Source organism: Centropristis striata, chromosome 4, assembly GCF_030273125.1.
Source record: "Centropristis striata isolate RG_2023a ecotype Rhode Island chromosome 4, C.striata_1.0, whole genome shotgun sequence".
Lineage (NCBI taxonomy): Eukaryota > Metazoa > Chordata > Actinopteri > Perciformes > Serranidae > Centropristis > Centropristis striata.
Window position 1 is genome coordinate 8161834 of NC_081520.1, and position 17500 is coordinate 8179333.

At 39.2% G+C, this 17500-nt stretch overlaps 1 protein-coding gene across 3 annotated transcripts in view; it reads left to right on the forward strand.

Moving 5' to 3' along the window:
• Positions 1 to 17500, forward strand: part of myo18ab (myosin XVIIIA b) — a 170856-nt gene that overhangs the window by 5133 nt on the left and 148223 nt on the right. For all 3 annotated transcript variants that reach the window (XM_059332180.1, XM_059332181.1, XM_059332182.1), the window contains exon 2: positions 1 to 704. This exon is cut by the window's left edge and continues 432 nt beyond it. In XM_059332180.1, coding sequence (XP_059188163.1) covers positions 1 to 704 — 704 coding nt within the window. The remainder of the gene's footprint in view (positions 705 to 17500) is intronic.

Sequence of the window (17500 nt, forward strand, 5' to 3'; positions counted from 1 at the left end):
ACGGAGGAGGACAGGACGGCCGCCGCGGCTCAGTACGTGACCGCGTGGCTCACTTTGGTTCACTTGCCAAGACGAACTCCTCTCAGGTGGGCCAGATGATGAAACGCTTCTCATTTTCGCAGAAGAGCAAAGAGGAGAGCCCTTCAGAAGGCTCCACCCCCTCCGGCCAGAACTCTGCCGCTCCTTCCCCTCAAGTGGAGAGCAAAGTTTTCAGCATGCTCCGCAAGCACAGCCTGAAGCAGCAGCCCGAAGCAGCACCGGCCACCAAAAAAGTAGTCTCCATCCCCGAAGTGGTGGACAAGACCTTCCCTGCGCAGCTGCAGCTGCCCGCTGTAGTTGCGCCAAGTGAACCAGAAATACGCGAGCTCGAGCTGCAACGCCGCAACACCGGCGACTTTGGATTTTCTTTGCGTCGCACCACTATGCTGGACCGCAGTCCTGACGGGGGAGTGTACAGGCGCGTGGTCCACTTTGCCGAGCCTGGCGCCGGGACCAAGGACCTGGCACTGGGGCTGGTGCCAGGCGACAGGCTGGTAGAGATAAATGGAAGGAATGTGGAGAACAAGAGCCGGGACGAGATAGTGGAGATGATCCGTCAGTCGGGAGACACGGTGAGGCTGAAGGTGCAGCCCATCCTGGAGCTGAGCGAGCTGAGCCGCTGCTGGCTGAGGAACACCGAGGGCCTACGCAGGGAGGCCAGACATGTAAGCAGCTTGTCTTCTTTCTTCATCCAAACAGATAAAGGTCACCATTACGCTCTCATATCTGTTTCTCTCTCTCTTCCAATCTAAAATCTGTAAATGTTTTCTCACAGTTTTCACGTACCCAATCAGATAAAGCGGCGGTTTTACTACACAGCTATGTCCCAGTGTCTCAGGGATGCAGTGTTTGCTATTCTTTGCTATTTCAGTGTCTAGTCATGATGTGGGATGCCATGCTTGCTCCTAACTATTTGTGCCTTGCGTTGCTTTGAAGAGAAGACTTAATGAATTGAAAGAATAGTCTGGTTTCCACTCTTGCCTTGGCTTTACAAAGCATTTGTTAAAATGGTGCTTTATTTTGCCGATGTGACACATTCTTTGACATCACTGTGAAGTCCTGAATTATTTAATTGCGAGAATAACCTTTGTGGGCTTGAAAGTTTTAAGTCCCACTGAAATTGAATTGAATTTGTATACTTGCTCATCTGCCTTGTGAATCACATCCTGTTTTCTCTTTTGAGGAATCTCAGAAATCAAAAGGGATACATTTTTGTTTTAATATTTTCTAAATACTTTCTAAATTAATATATATTAAATACCAACCAGGGTTCAACCAGGCATTGACGTATATATATATATATGTGTGTATACATATATATATATATATATATATATATATATATATATATATATATATATATATATATATATATATATATATGTATATATGACGTGTATATATATATGAATATCCATCGCAGAATAGTAGCTAAGAATGTAAGATTAGAGCATACAAAACCAATGAAAAAACAACAAATATAACCTCCAAATTTGCTTTGGGATTTTTTTAATACAGAAAAATGGAAAACGTATATATGACGTGTATATATATATACACACGTCATATATACGTCAATGCCTGGTTGAACCCTGGTTGGTCTCTTGGTGTGTAAGGAGTATTATATGTTGTTGTCTGTCCCTGAAGACATGTAGACTACAGCAAGTTGCTTGACTTTGTCTCCTGTTCCCAGTGTAACGCTGGCTGCTGTCAATCAAACAAAGAGAGCATTTTTGACCACAAAAAGGATAACTAAATGTGATTTCAGTTGGATTTGGAGGTATCCACACTTAATAGCACTCTTGTCTTAGCTGTCTGCGTCTTTAAAGCCACAACAGAAACAATAATACAACATGCTGTAACAGATGCTTCTCAACAGGCAGATTTACTGCAAGTTAAGCACAGCCATGTCCCATATTTTCTGGGATATTTGGCTCCAGTCTCTTGTGTACTTTTTACAGTTATCTCTTTTTCTCAGACATCATAGACAAGTGTCTGATCATGATGTGGGAGATGGTGCTTGTTGGAGGCAACGTTCCCTGCTATCATTATTTGTGCCTTTTATCCGTTTTTCAGAGCAGTATTTTGGAGCCCATTTTAACTCTCTGCAAAAGTTCATATCCAATTGTTCTGGATTCTTTTTCAGTGAGCAGTAAGAACTGTTTTGAATCACCCACACATATTTTCTTTGAGACTGAAAAGCCCTGTCTCTTTTGAACATTATGCGGTACAGTGTACCAATTCACAAAATAAGCTTTTGATATGCATTGTCGACTTGAGAAATAATTACAATGTGAGTAATAACACTGTATGTGTGATTCTGTGTTTGTTCCTCTCTTTAAGTAAACCCTAATCTTAGTCTCATAAGTTAGTAAAAACTCATTTATAAACCTGCATTAACATTTGTTCATTAAGCACGCTCTCATTCACTCCTACGGGCAATTAAACCTAAGTCAATGTTTTTGGATTGTGGGAGGAAGCCGGAGTACCCGGTGAGAACCCACGCTGACACTTAGAACATGCAAACTCCACACAGAAGAGCCACAGGCCGGAGTCGACCCTCTTGCTGTGAGGCAACCATTAGTGCTAACCATTACACCACCGTGCAGCCCATTAACATTTGTTAAAGACTTTATAGTGTAATGCTTTATTTCTTTCTAAATATAACATTACTTTTGTAAATTAGCAACAAAGTTTGAAACTAACATTGGTTTTGTGAAAGAAAATTGATATAGCTAGCATGTCATTTCCATGGTGATGGGGAAATTTGAACCCAACTCCCAGAAATTTGGCAAAAGAAAATGAAAATGAATGTCTGTTTTCAACCACTATCATTATGCAATTATAAGCAATTGCTTCATTGATAAACAATTGGTGGCACTGATTCTCTAGTCTGGTGCCATTAAACCATTGCAGAAGATGTGGGTGCAGAGACATGACATAATAAAAAGTGCCAGTTCAACCTTTAACAATGGGAAATGGAATGGAATTGTGATTTAGATTAAGATTTCATCTTAAAATTCGAGTTATGGTTTCCTTAAAATAAAATCAGTTGCACGGAACATCCTCAAGTCTTCTCAAGGTTTCCTTTAGTTCTCCTCCTCATCTTAAGGAAATGCTTAGGTTGTGTTAACTGTTGCACTGAGGCCTTAATAACAAAAGTAAGGAAAAAACGTAAAGTACCTTCCCGCAGCATGGCTGTGTTTATGGCAATAGGCCTGAATAAAGAAAATAATGGCATCTCGAGAACATTGTTCCACCACCTGGAGAACCCAGTGGACAAACGGCAATTAATTTTACTATATACATTTGACCATAATTTAACCTAATGATTAACTGTAACTAAGTTAACTTTACCTTCTTCCTACCTGTTTGGTTGGAATCCTCACTGTAATTTAAGTTTTTTTTCCTTTTTTGGCCACAACAGACAAATTGTCACTATTTTATATATATATATTTTTCTTGGATGGACCACTTAACTCAACTAATTGAACTCATGTTGGTTGCAATTTTCTCCCACATTGGTTGCTTAATGTTTGCGGTTATTTTTAACTATGTTCTTTCTTTTATTGAATTATTATTATTATTATTATTATTATTATTATTATTATTGAGTGCAATTTTGTTCCTCCTCCAACCAGTTTGGTTTTCTTTTCTTCTCTTCTGCCATTTTAGTAACTTATCAGACCAACAGTAGCAACTCTGAGTATTTTTAAAAGCGCTATATAAATTTGATTAAGTATTATTATTATTATTATTATTATTAATTTTACTATGGTGCTGTAATTACCTTAACTCTTTCCATGACTAAGGAAACACCCTTTATGTAAGTTCCTCAGCTAAGGAAAAATTAAACTGGAAGTGAAAAGTGAAGTTGCTCTGTGCGACTGGCCCCTGTGGGTGTTCCTGGGCCTTTTTCTGTTTTAACTTTTCATGTTCTCCATGTGTCTGTGCATGTTTCCTTCCACATTGTGAGGGCATGCTGCTGTGTGCTGATCTTAAGTTGCCAGTGGGTGTGAATGGTTGGCCCTTTTCAGACTTTGTTTCCACTAAAGTGCTGTAACGAGTGGCGGAGAGTGGGAGGAGACAGTAGTGGCATGTAACAGAGCAGTGGCAGTATGTGTACAATAAGCAACGGCAGCTGCGACTAAATTCAAAACATGATGGTGGAAGAATTGCCCGTCTTGCTGTTTCTCACTTCGAGACTTTAATCTCAAAGTTGTTCTGGATTTTGCAGTTCCATCCATCCATCCATTTTCCTCCGCTTATCCGGGGCCGGGTCGCGGGGGCAGCAGGCTAAGCAGGGCATTCCAGACGTCCCTCAGTTTGGTCGCACAAATAATGTACCATGTATGTCTCACATTTTTTACGACGTGCCTGCTCCGCCCTTTCACATTGATCCCACCTCACACCAATGTAATGCCTCTGTCACTACTTATGGAGGCTGTACAGAGACACTGGCATTACACCTCTGGCACAGTGGTCAGTTTGAAGGCAAAATGACACAGAGGCATAAAAACCACTGCTTGGAACGGCAGTCTGAAAGGGTCTGTTGTCTGTTTATGAGTCAGCTCTGTGATAGAAAGGGCCAACTGGGTATAGATGATAGATATGATATGATAAATTTGATTTAGCATTTTTTTAAGCTTCTTTGTGTACCCTAAAAAGTGCTCTATAAATAAAAAGTATTATTTTAAAAAAATAATTTGACAAATGAGTTAAACCTATCGGGCATATCCAGCCCAGACTTTGTGTCTTACACAGACTATTTTCAGTATTTGGTCTCTTAATTCTATATTTTTTAATTTATTAAACGTTTTGGCTCAGTATTTTATTGAATATTGGACAGATAAATAGACTAGTGGGTTTGAATCTGGCAGGTGTAGAAAATAATGAAATAGTCTTCAGCATGAACTCACATCCCTACTGACTGACTCACTCTTTCTCACAGTCCATTAAAGGCCCTTTGTGTCATGTGTAAAATGTCACACGACTCACCACACCTAACTTCTCGTCACAATCATTTAGCATCAGCTGTCGAAGGAAACACCTGCAGTGACATCACTGCTAAAGGTGTGGCTACGTGAACAGACTGTAGAGAGCAGAAGTTTGGTTGGAGAGAGAGACATTGACCCTGAAACAATACTTTCTACATGCTTATTAAATCAGCACACTTATTCTGTCATAGTCACCACTCCGCTGAGCTAACTTTCTTTTCTTACAAAGCCCTCAAACAATTGCTCAATAATACTTGAACTAAAAATTGCAACTAGAGATGTTCTGACACCATTTTTTCCCTCCCTATACCGATTCCAATACTTGTGCTGTGGGTATCGGCCGATACAGAGTACTGATCCCATACCAGTATGTTATAAAAAAACTTTATACTACACTCTGCATAACTGTGATATGATTATCATTGTGGTAAGGCCTGGCTCAGGTTAAACCCTTTGTAAAACATGAATAAATACAGCATTTCAAGCCATTTATTTTTTAAATAAAACAGTATACAAAACAGTAGTGAAACCCCAACTTCAATCAATAAATCTGGGGGTCTGGGGGCATACTCCCCCGGAGAACATTTTTGCCCTAAAAGCCTAAATTTGGTGCCTCTCGCACATTCTTATGCCACTATTCCATCTTAATCATTGCATATTTTAGAGAATTATTGTAAAGGAGAATAAGGGTCATTCTATGTTTTATTTAAGGCATCTTATTTTGACAGTCTTCTTGTAAATTCTGAGGTAGACTCTGCTAACACATCCATGTGCTCTTACTGTGAAAGCTACATGTGTTTGCTTTTATTTGTACGGCGGGTCGAACACGTTCTTACCGTAATGCCTTGTGGTGTGTTATATTGACACTGAAAGTCAGAACTTGGAGCTCGGAACAACGTAGAAAATTCTGACATTCGTGGAGAGCTAATTTAATAAATGACGTGGTATCGGATCGGCGCCTGGACTCCAGTACTCGCTGATTCCGATGCCAGCATTATCGCCAGCATTGGAGCAATTTCCGATACTGGTATCGGAATTGGAACAACTCTAATTGCAACCAGAACTCTTCTGATACCAAATGTGCCCCGCTGCCTGCACACACTGCATTTATAGGCAAATATCTGCTTTAGAGATTATATCATTCGAAACTTACTATCTTTATCTATATCTCTCTTTATCTCTGGGTTGTTGGATCACATTAGTATTTTCGACAGGGCTTTGTTTGTTTGCCATCATTGGCTTTGGTTCCAGGTTCCTTGTGACTGTCAGACTGAATGGGACTCTGCCCTCCCTCTCACCACAATTATACAATTGTAGGCAGGGAGTGACTGCAGCAGCCCATGTTGTCCTTTTCCCCACAGGAGACAGAAGCAGTGGCTGTTGGTTGTAAGCAGAGCTGCTCTAATGATTTCCATGAAGCAAACAGGAAGTACACTCCAGAGGTAGCTTTGTTTATTGCATAGGTCGTGTTGGATCAAACACACACACACACACACACACACACACACACACACACACACACACACACACACACACACACACACACACTCGCACTCCCCCTTCTTTAACTTGATGAGCCTATCTCTGCAGCTGATTTGTGTGTGTGTGTTAAACAGCAGGCCTGTCTGTGTCTCTTTGTCCTCTTTAATGGATATCACCAGCTTGACTACTGGTTTAGATAAAGGAGAGCCAACAGTAGAGCATCATTCAGTCCCGACAAATGGTCTAAAAGGAACACTGCACCCGCCAGGTCACATAGTTCCCAATCCCAACAGCAGCTGACAGCCTTTCTCCATGTTAATTTACTCATGATAAACCAGTAATGAAGAGGGCTAGGTGTCGTTTGAAATGTTTCAATATAAGTGACGATATGTTTCGGTACCAATAATACAGTTATAAAATATGATAGAATCATTCTTAGCAGCAGTGTGGCGGTTTCCAGTAAACTGCAGCAATCACATTTTGAAGCAGACTGACAGGATGCACCTATTCTTTTAGCTAGGACCAGTATGGGCAGGATATTCTAAAAAAAGCACTGGGATGTATTCGGAAAGGAGGAGACATTTACACCCTGAACCAACAAATAAGATAATTACTGGCTCAAGTTGGGCTGTGGCCAGGTTCACACTAGAGGGCTGATTTTATCAGCTTTTTGTCAAGATCAAGACTTCTTTGGCTAATTTGGAAGTAATAGGAGTATTTCAAAATAAACTGCCTAGAAATTAAATAGGCCCACCATTTATTTAGAAGTGGTACAATACCAAAAATATTTTAATATATACAGTACAGGCCAAAAGTTTGGAAGCAAGATCAAATTTGTACAAAAAAAGATGAGTTTCATTGCTATACTTTGCAACAAAAAAAAACGTGATTATTATATAAAGAGTCACTTATTAGAACACATTTTTACTATAATTATCAGGTCTTTGGGTTGTTATTGCTTAGACTTTGTGTTTCCTTCTTTCCTGAATGTATAAATCTCTTCTCTACTCTTGTTTCTTTACTCAGCTGCTTCAATTTTAGCCATTTCTGTGGTAGTTTTTCAGAGATATGAACACAGTTGAGATTTATTGTGATATTTGTATCCAAACTCTCAAAAGCCAAAGAGCTAAAGTGAATAATGCAAACTGTGATTTGTTTTTTTTTTTAACTTTTGCACTGAAGTTGCGACTCTTCCAAATCTTCTCAACCCTAAAACTAAGCCCTTCTTTTCTTTTGTTAACATTTATTCAGCAATGGTTTGGTAACATCAATATATACCTAAAGGTAAACTGAGGAAAATGATTCAATTCAATGAAAGTAAAGTCTGATCATGTAGTAAACACATCCAAAAATCCAAAGAATCCATACTGGTTTTTAAGAAAGCCATTGTTAACAGAAAATTTAAGTTGCTTCCAAACTTTTGGCCTGTAGTGTATATATATAAACGATGGAAAAAGAAGAATGCCTTGATGAAGATACATTTAATTAGACAATGGTGGATTTTAGCATGATTATGTAGGACTCATGCAAAGAAGCTGTGCTGCCTGTAGTGCTGAGCATTCCCTGAGCAGAGGCCTGGTCCAGCTCATTGAGTTGCTCCAGTTAAACCTGATGTGCAGCATTCAGCTGTTTAAGTGCAGACGGAGGCCAAAGCTGAAGGAGACTGACTGTCCTGAGGTTCACTTCTGTCTGCTGCCTGCACTGTTCAGTCTCTCTCACTTCCAGAGTATTTAGAAAATAAAACATATATTTCTCGCTAGGAATGTGATCAAAATCCATTTTAATGCAGAAACTAAGTCAAAATATTGATTTTTTTCACTAAAAATGAGAGAACTGTCCGCCATGTTTTTTGTTCTGACCGCCGGAACCTTGAAAGTCACGTGACTTGGAACAAACCAATAGGAAAAATTATCCATGGAATAGCCACGGGATATGACTGTCATTAACTTGCATTGTAGCGAAATCCGTGTCAGTTTCACGGAAATTTGAGTGATTCCGTGGCTATTCCACGGATTTTGAGTTAAGCGAGTCCGTGGCTATTTCACAGATTCCTGTGAGACCAGGTTCATTTATGGATGCCTTGATATGGGCTTTGTCTAGAAGCAAGTTGATACATTTGAATATTTAATTATAATTAATATTTAATTCTTTCAACATTTAATATTTATCCAATGTTTAATGGCCTCATAAAACAGACAGCTGAGAGCTATAATAACAACCACCCAGGAGTTCTTAAGGTTAAAGCTTTATCGATTGTTCTATATATATATATTAATTCTAATTTAAATCTATTGCTGATGTTGTGCTTGCACTAACGGTAAACAATAGTACTATTAGTAGTAGACACAGAAACAAAGCCACATCTTCCTCTCACACTCCACTTTCCTCGTCTTTCTTTCTCATTGACCCTCTCTGCTGTCCACCATAGTGTGCCCTCAATAATGCCTGTTAACTTTGGCACAGTTATTGTTATTTCGGCCCATTCAGGAAGCAATTGTGATTTAACTCGCTTCCACTTTTACTCAAATGCTCTCAAACTTCTCTGCTTCCAGTGCTACAACAGTTTATTCAGACATCCATTTCAATACAAGTTTTTGGACTTTACTGAACTTAAAGTGTTAGTATTATACTAACACTCTCCTCAAGTTACTGTTGAATATATGAGGGGTAAAACATTTTAGAATTCTCAACAACTCAAGCATTCCTGCACAGATAACACTTTAGCGAGGATACGATAAGTTAAGCTTGAAGTTAATCCTCTCTCTCTGGTTGTAAACATTGTTAGAAAAGGTCGGCTGTTTAGCTTTGCAGTATTTCTGCCTTTATTTAGTGGTTCAACAGTATGGCAAGCCAGCAGATGCAGGGGGGAGGTAGGGGCTGATGGCACGTGACAGAGGTTCGCTGCTGGTATCTACCTGGGAAAGTTGCAGTCATATGATATGCAACCTAAGCCGTTCAATCATCAGGGCACCCACAGTGAACTTCGTAGCCTCAGATTGAGATCATCTGGCTTTTGAATATGTGCATTTTAGATTTACAATAAGAATTCAGATAACATGCTATATTCTTGTGTTAAGTTTAGTTGTTTGTCTTGGGTTACTAAAGATACCAGCAGTTTCACTAACAATGTATGGGATCCCACTCGAAAAAAGAAAGACCCTGACACTGTTATTAGGGGTGTTTCCATGACAGTCTAATACCCGGAATGAGGCGGATCTCACTCGTCGAAACGCCCCAAATTTGAATATGAGCGGTTGACCAGATTTTCTTTTGTCCCTGTAGAAGAGCAGGGCCGTTTTTCTCCCCTGAAAGAAGCCTGGTTGCTGATTGGATAGATCTCTAAGCAGGATGTGACGAAGTACTCTACACCACAACAACACACGCCATTAGTAAAAGCCAGCGAAGCAGTGTTGTCAAAAACTATTTTTTTCAAAAAAGCGACTAGTAACAAATCTAACCACTTTTTCTGGTATTATTGGAGACTTGGAGACTCGTTGTTACTCTTCTTAAGGGGCCGCAGGGCCGGCGGCTCCTTAAGAAGAGTAACAACTAGTCGAAGCGGCACAGTGCTCCTGCAGCAGTCTCTCCCAGCTGCAGTCACAGAGCCGGAGGGGATGTTAACCCCTTAGTGTCCAGTCTGCAAATTGCTAATAGGCTAACAATTACCTCTGTAGCAGTACATTGTGTATGTGCTGCTGCTGCAGGAGGTGTTCGCTTAGCGATCACTGTTTGTTCAAAACAAGCACCAGACACTCTGTGCACATTTAGCGATGCTGGTTAATTCACGATCACTATGTTTATGATCAGCGGAGACGCTGTGCATAATTAGCCATGCTGGTTTGTTTATGATCAGTGGTGGACGTTGTGCACACCTGGCTATGGCGGCCACAGTTGCGTCTCCCGTATTTAATCCATCGCATATGTGATCACGGTCGAAACTGTCACTAAGCGATTACACGACGATCGAAAACCTCCAGTGTCTTGTAAATCCCTCTGGGGCTTTTTTGTAATGGAGACACTCTGAGTGAGAGGACATTTGAGAGGGCGTGGCCTGAAAATTTCCCAGTGGACACTCTTCCCCCTAAAGGAAACACCTTTTCAGTTATTAATACATAGATAGATCGTAATAATGCCCTGTCTTTGAACTAAAACTGGTTTTCTCATTGCATATTGCCCTTTTCTTATATTTCCTCTGAAATCCAAATTTCTTTAAAAAAATAAAAAAAGCAAAGAAAAAAATGTAGAGTTATTGATCAACATATAATAAGGATGAAATGTGAACATGGGTTGTGTAAAATTCTCTCACCTACCATGATGAGAACACATTTGATGAGTGAATGATTGCTCGGGAAGCTGGTTTAGCTTTATATGATATCTCCAACCACACACAAATCAAGATGGATATTTGGGATTATGAACAGTGTGGAAATGGTTAAACCAACTTGTTAGTTTGTACGACCCTGATTCCAAAGAAGGTGGGAAGCTGTATAACATGTAAAAAAACTTAAGAAACTAAGTCAGAATTCTGAGTTTTTATTAACAAAACAAAAGTGTATCAGTTTGAACATTAACCTGCCTGGGCAGGTTTAGTGGTAGGCTAAGGATTAGACCAAAAAAATGTAGAGACAAAGTTTTAAACAAAATAACCCTAAGGCCCAACTACATGTAAAATACTTCATTTTAAAGGTCACATCTTCTAGTTCTGAAATTATGCTTGTTTACCATGTTGCTATAACACAATCGAAACACTGTTTAGATACAGTTTATAATTGTGTATATGCCATTGATTTATATTTTAACAACATTTGATCTATTTTGGAATGGTTGTAAATATGCTGGATTTGTAGACTTTCAACCCAAACTATCTGAATCTTGCAATCCAGATTGGAAGGGCCTGTAAGCAGAGGGGAGGCTGGGGCGTGAGAGAGAGTAAAGTAGCAAGAAGCCATCTTCACTTGTCTTAACAGGCTGACTGGAAACAACGGGAAGCAGGCCTCTCCCTTTAGGTCACACTCTGGCATTTGTGGAATCTGCTTTGGAACAAATAGGCCACTTCCTGACCCTTTCCCCCAGGATTTTCTTATGGAGGAAGAGGAATGAGAGCTGATGAAGGAGGGAGGGAACTGGATGTCTGTGAATGTATTTGATTAATAGTTTTCTTAAACTTGTCCACATGGACTCTAGAGCATAGCTATAAAAGCAAAGTGCTGTATTTCACATACACTGTGCTGGAAGGCTTTACTCCATGTAAAGCACTTCAGACACATTAGTGCTGCATTAACTGATTCTGCGTTCTTATTCATTTATATGAGACCAGTATACTAGCACAGAGAGGTTGAATCTGCCTTGTCTTTTTTGTCAAGACAAACATTAATTACAATAAAGACAACCACAACACTTATTTATCTTGAAAGGGCCAAAGGTTTACCATTTAACAGGCATATGGCTTTAAAATGTTCAAATAGCAGAGCTTTATAAACAATTACAAAGAAGACAGTAAGTGCCTGATTGTTGATATGTAAACTCAATACCCAAACATATTTTTTATACCAAGGTATGGTATAAAAGGATGGTGTAATGCAGAGGTTGAATTTCCCTATTGAGGGATTAATAAAGTAATTAATGTTAATCTTAGAATAGTTGCATCAAACGTAGCATTTTGGACAGCTCAAATTGAAAACCAAGTTGTCTATTCCCATTTGCTGTGTGGAGAGCTCTATTATTCAATGTCTCAAACACATTTTTTTAACTTTTTTGGGTCGATCACTCAGTGGAACAATGTGAACGAGGTATGAGAATGTTTTATAGCCTGCAGGTTGCACTGTGTCCTGTACTTCTGTTGACAGTCTTCTGCTGGGATCGTAAGGGTCAAAGAAAACATCGGTAGCTAACCTTTATTGTTAACAGTGAACAGTAGATATTTGTTTTTGTATAGGGGAGTTTCACTGAGAGGAAGCCCTTGCAGGAATGCCTTGGCCACATTCACAAAGTTGCCTAATGATTGCCAACCACAGTCTGATCTGATGCTGGCCACTGAGCAGCTCCACAGGAAAGGTTAGGATTAAGGGCCTTGCTCAAGTGCACCTCAAAGGTGGTAAAAAATAGATTTATTGCCCAGATGTCCCATATTTAACATAGGGAAGTGCAAAAGGCATTTTTTCAGCAAAATTTTGGTCAGTCAAAATGTAATTGGTGGTAGATGTTGGCTCCAACGTATTTTATTTTTTATGATTTAAATAATTTTCTACATTCACCACCAGAATAACAAAGTGGAAACCGTTTTTAAGACATTTTTGCTAGTTTATTGAGAAGGAAAACCTAAAATATTCACATTGACATAAATATTCAGAGCCTTTCCTCAGTACTTAGTTGGAGCACCTTTTGGCGCAACAAGCTTTGGACACTTGGATTTGGGGATTTTCTACCATTCTTCTTTACTTTTCTTGATTCTTCTCCTTAGCCACTCCTGTGTTGTCTTGGCTGTGTGCTTAGGTTCATTGTCCTGTTGGAAGTTGAACCTTCAGCCAGTCTGAGGTCCTGAGTGCTGTGGACCAAGCTTTCATTAAGGGTATCTCTTTACTTTGCTCTGTTTAGCTTTCATCAGACCAGACAATCTTTTTTCTCACAGTTTGAGTGTCCTTTAGGTGCTTTTTTGGCATTCTTGTGCTTGTCACTGACGAGTGGCTTCCATCTGACCACTCTGCTATAAAGTCCAGATCAGTGGAGTGTTGCAGTGATGGTTTCTCCTGTCAAGCAAAGTGACCATGGCTACCTCTCTTACCAAGGCCATCCCAGATTGCTCAGTGTGGCGAGGCGGCCAGCTCTAGGAAGAATGCTAGCTGCTCCAAACTTCTTCCATTTAAGACTCATGGAGGCCACAGTGCTCTATGTAGTCTTCCCCAGATCTGTGCCTCGATACAATCCTGTCTCTGAGCTCTGCAGGCAATTCCTTCTACCTCACTGCTTGTTTTTTGCTCTGAATTGCATTGTCAGCTGTGAGACCTGTAGACAGGTGTGTGCCTTTCCAAATCATGTCCACTCAATTGAATTTCCCACAGATGGCCTCCAGTCAAGGTGGAGAAACATTTTAAAGACGATCAAGAGAAATAGGAGGCACCTGGCCTTGCTCGTGATTTTTTAGTTTTCAGTCAGGATAGAATTCAAGGATGCAATGTATTTCTGTGTAGTGATGTTTGTTCACACGCTTACAAACCTAAGGCTTGTGTGAATGACAACAAACAGGATTTGAGACTATGTGTGTAAGTACATGAAAATATGTGTAAAAGAAACTCCTGATCATACACACCTATCATTGCAATGAGTCCAACCTAATTCTTGATGGTGTTAACAGTGGTTCTATCTAACCTGATGTCTGGAAATAGAAACACTTGTCTGAAGAGGATGAAACATTTTTATCTGCTAGTGAAGCTCTATTGTGTTTCTCCATATTGTGGTTACAGTGAAATATTACATCTGAATTCTCCAGGATCTCTGAAATCACCATTGATATCGATAGAAGTCCATGGGTCAAGTGTCAAATCAGGATTTCAGCAGAAGACTGCTACAGCCTTTGTGAGGGTGTCTTGCCTGTGTTTTTCTTCAGCATATTTGCATTGTAAATGAGTGGTTATGCTTTAATGGTACTGTGTTGCTGCTCAGATGAACAGGCGCAGAAAGGCTCGGTTCATGTAAGCCTCAGTGTGTGAGAGTTCATGGAGCAGTCAGGTCAGGATAGACCAGCCAGGAGACAGGAATGCCATAGGACAAGTTGAAAGCAATTTGATGAGTGACACTGCTGACACACACACACACACACACACACACACACACACACACACACACACACACACTTGATTTGTTTAAATGACATCAATGTGGAAACAATGCTCATATTTGGAAGTAATAAATGATAGACAGAACTGTGCTGAACCTAGAGGATGTCTAAAAATATCACACATCACAACGGATCTATTTCTGATTCTCACAAACCTCTTCAGAGTCATACACACATTCAGCCAGGTACGGCAAAGTGAATTAATTTAGCCGTTAAATGCTAATCACTAAAATGAAGTGTTTATACTAGGGCAGTCAAAGTTAACGTTATAAAAAGGCATTAACGCAAATCCTTTTTTATTATATTGTATATACTGTATTTATTAACTTTTCTTATAAGCAAACACACAGAAGACAGTACCAGACAAAACGACAAAACAACAACAACAAGCTGGGAATACCAATACAAAAATCAAAGACCCAAACAAAATAATCAGTTCCAGGTAAATGTGACAGGTACAATATGCAGTACAGAGCGAAATACAATGGGAGCTAAAAGAAAGACAACACATAAAAAATACAGTTTTTCAAACAAATGCTGTTGTTAGTATAGTAGAAATATTAACATGAGTATAGTCAAGAAATGGTTTCCATATTCTTTCAAAGGCATTTGTTTTGGAGTGAAGAAGGCAGGTAAGAAAGTCCAGAGGTATGTATTCCATTATTGTCCTGTGTCATCCCACCACTGAGGGGGGCTTATCTGAGATCCAGTGCTGAAGAATATTTTTCCTGGCACAGAATGTCATAACATTATACAATTTTTTCTGATATTTATCAGTCACACAATCACTGGGAAGACCAAGAAGGAGGGAAACCGGGTTAACTTCAAACTTTTCCTTCAGAATCTTCTGTATTTCAAACAAGACATCACTCCAATATTTTTGTATTTTTTATCACAAATGCGAGTTTGACCCTCCCCCCTCGCATTATACTCCCCACGGCACATCCACACTTTATTTATTGGTTGTTTTAATTCATTTTTTGTATCACCCTGTTTTGATCTCACTCAGAAGATTTTTTTTATTAATTCTTTTATTTTTATTAACGAATAAACAAAAAAGAACAGTGGATTACTTATTAGGAGCCACAATATGAAAACAAGACACTAAAACACAATTCTAGACAACAAAGACTCAGAAACATATTTACAAATTAGACATAATGTACACACAAATAACATACATAGAATAATATAAAGGACAACCGCAACAACAATGAGAACGACGATACACCAGTACAAAGCCACACGGCGAAAACGGACAAACAAACAAACAAAACAACAACAACAAAAAAACTCACTCAGTAGAAGATAATGTTTTTGTGAGCCTTTATTATCCCCATGTGAGGTTAGACACAGTTACCCTGTGTGAGATTATTCACTTTAAGTGTGAAGGATCCTGGGAATGATCTTATTTAACTGACCGGTGTGTCTGTTGTCCAGTGTGTCTGTTGTTGTGATGATGAGGTCAATCATTTAGTGTTGAGCTGTTAAGTTGGACACTACGTGCTGTTAGTATTAATGAGTCATGTCACATTCATCTGGTGTTTCCTGTTGGGCCTGAGTTTGCCATGTTTTGCTTTCAACATATTTTTTGAGCATGCAGTACCTTTGAGGTTATCCTGGACAGCATTTGCCATTTTTTTGGATTGTTTGCAAGAATAATGAACATACATTTGCATAAAGCAGCATATGTGTCCACTCAACTGTGTTGATAAGAGTATTAAAAACTTGAAAAATATACTGTTGAGTTCAACACACCCAGGTTATCTTTTCTATGTCTCACTTCACTAAGTCTAACAACCACAGTCTCAGATTAGTGCTGTCACAAATTCTGTGAAGAAAATGAATCATTGCTGTTTAAAGTAAAACTGTCACTCTAAATAAGGCACACAATTAAAGAAAGTGTGAATTCATGAGCTGAACTATTAATTAAACCACTCCATGTGCTCTCAATGACTACTGTTGATTTCTAACCTGACAGCTGCACACACAGCACACTGACATTTAAACATTATAATCATGAACTGGATTAGGATCTGAAACTTTCCAATAAAAAAGGATACATTGAATACAACCACCCCACCAAAATGAAAAGTTTAATATATTATATTTAATATGATGTATTTAATATACATATTTAAGGCCTATTTCCTTTGATGAACAGGTTAACAATAAACATTTTCTAATCAGTATTGTATTAGCTGTAATACCTGCAGTTTAAAATGGACAGCAGCAAATCAGGATAAAGCATAAAACATAATGTGATAACATTTTGGTTTGAAGGAATTATACAGCATTTCATATGAAAGTAAACATGATACTGGTTAATAACATAGTCAAGTCTTAATGTAAAAATACTAATAATACAGTTAAGTGTTAATGTAAACACACTGATTAATAATACAGTGAAGTATTAATGTCTGCTACCTTATTTTACAGAGAGTCATTTTAGAGAAAGTGAAAGAAAACCCAGGATTAAAATCCCAAGTTACCTTGCTATCCCTCAAATCCAGTTTAGTAGTTCAGGGCTCTGGTTGTATGTATTTGAGGGTGACACTCTGTTGTCACTATTAACATCAAATTGTCTTGAATATTTTTTACTAGCGATTGAGACCATAGTGTTTTCCTAAAAAAATTCTGAGCTAATAATAATCAAGTGAGAAGTCGGCTGATTTTGTATTGGAAAGATAGGACAAATGCTTCTGTCAGCCCCTTTATCACAGGGGCGGCTGTGGCTCAGTTGGTAGAGTGGGTTGCCCCCCAACCGAAGGGTGGTTCAATCCCTGACCGTCGCAGCCTACATGTCGAAGTATCCTTGAGCAAGATACTGAACCCCAAATTGCTCCTGATGCTGCGTTCATCGGTGTAAGAATGAATTCCCAATGGTGGCAGGTGGCTCCGTTTAGGGTAGCCTCTGCCACCAGTATGAATGTGTGCGTGAAACACTCACCATGTCAATACTGTTCGATGTTTTATTTTGTTGCCACTGTTTTTAAATTATTTTATGCTTTCTTGTAAAGTGACCTTGGGTGTTCTGAAAGGCGCTTATAAATAAAATGGATTATTATCATTATTTTTAAAGGGTGAATGAGCACAGTCTGTAGTGTAAAGCGCTTTGAGTGGTCGCAAAGCGACTAGAAAAGCGCTA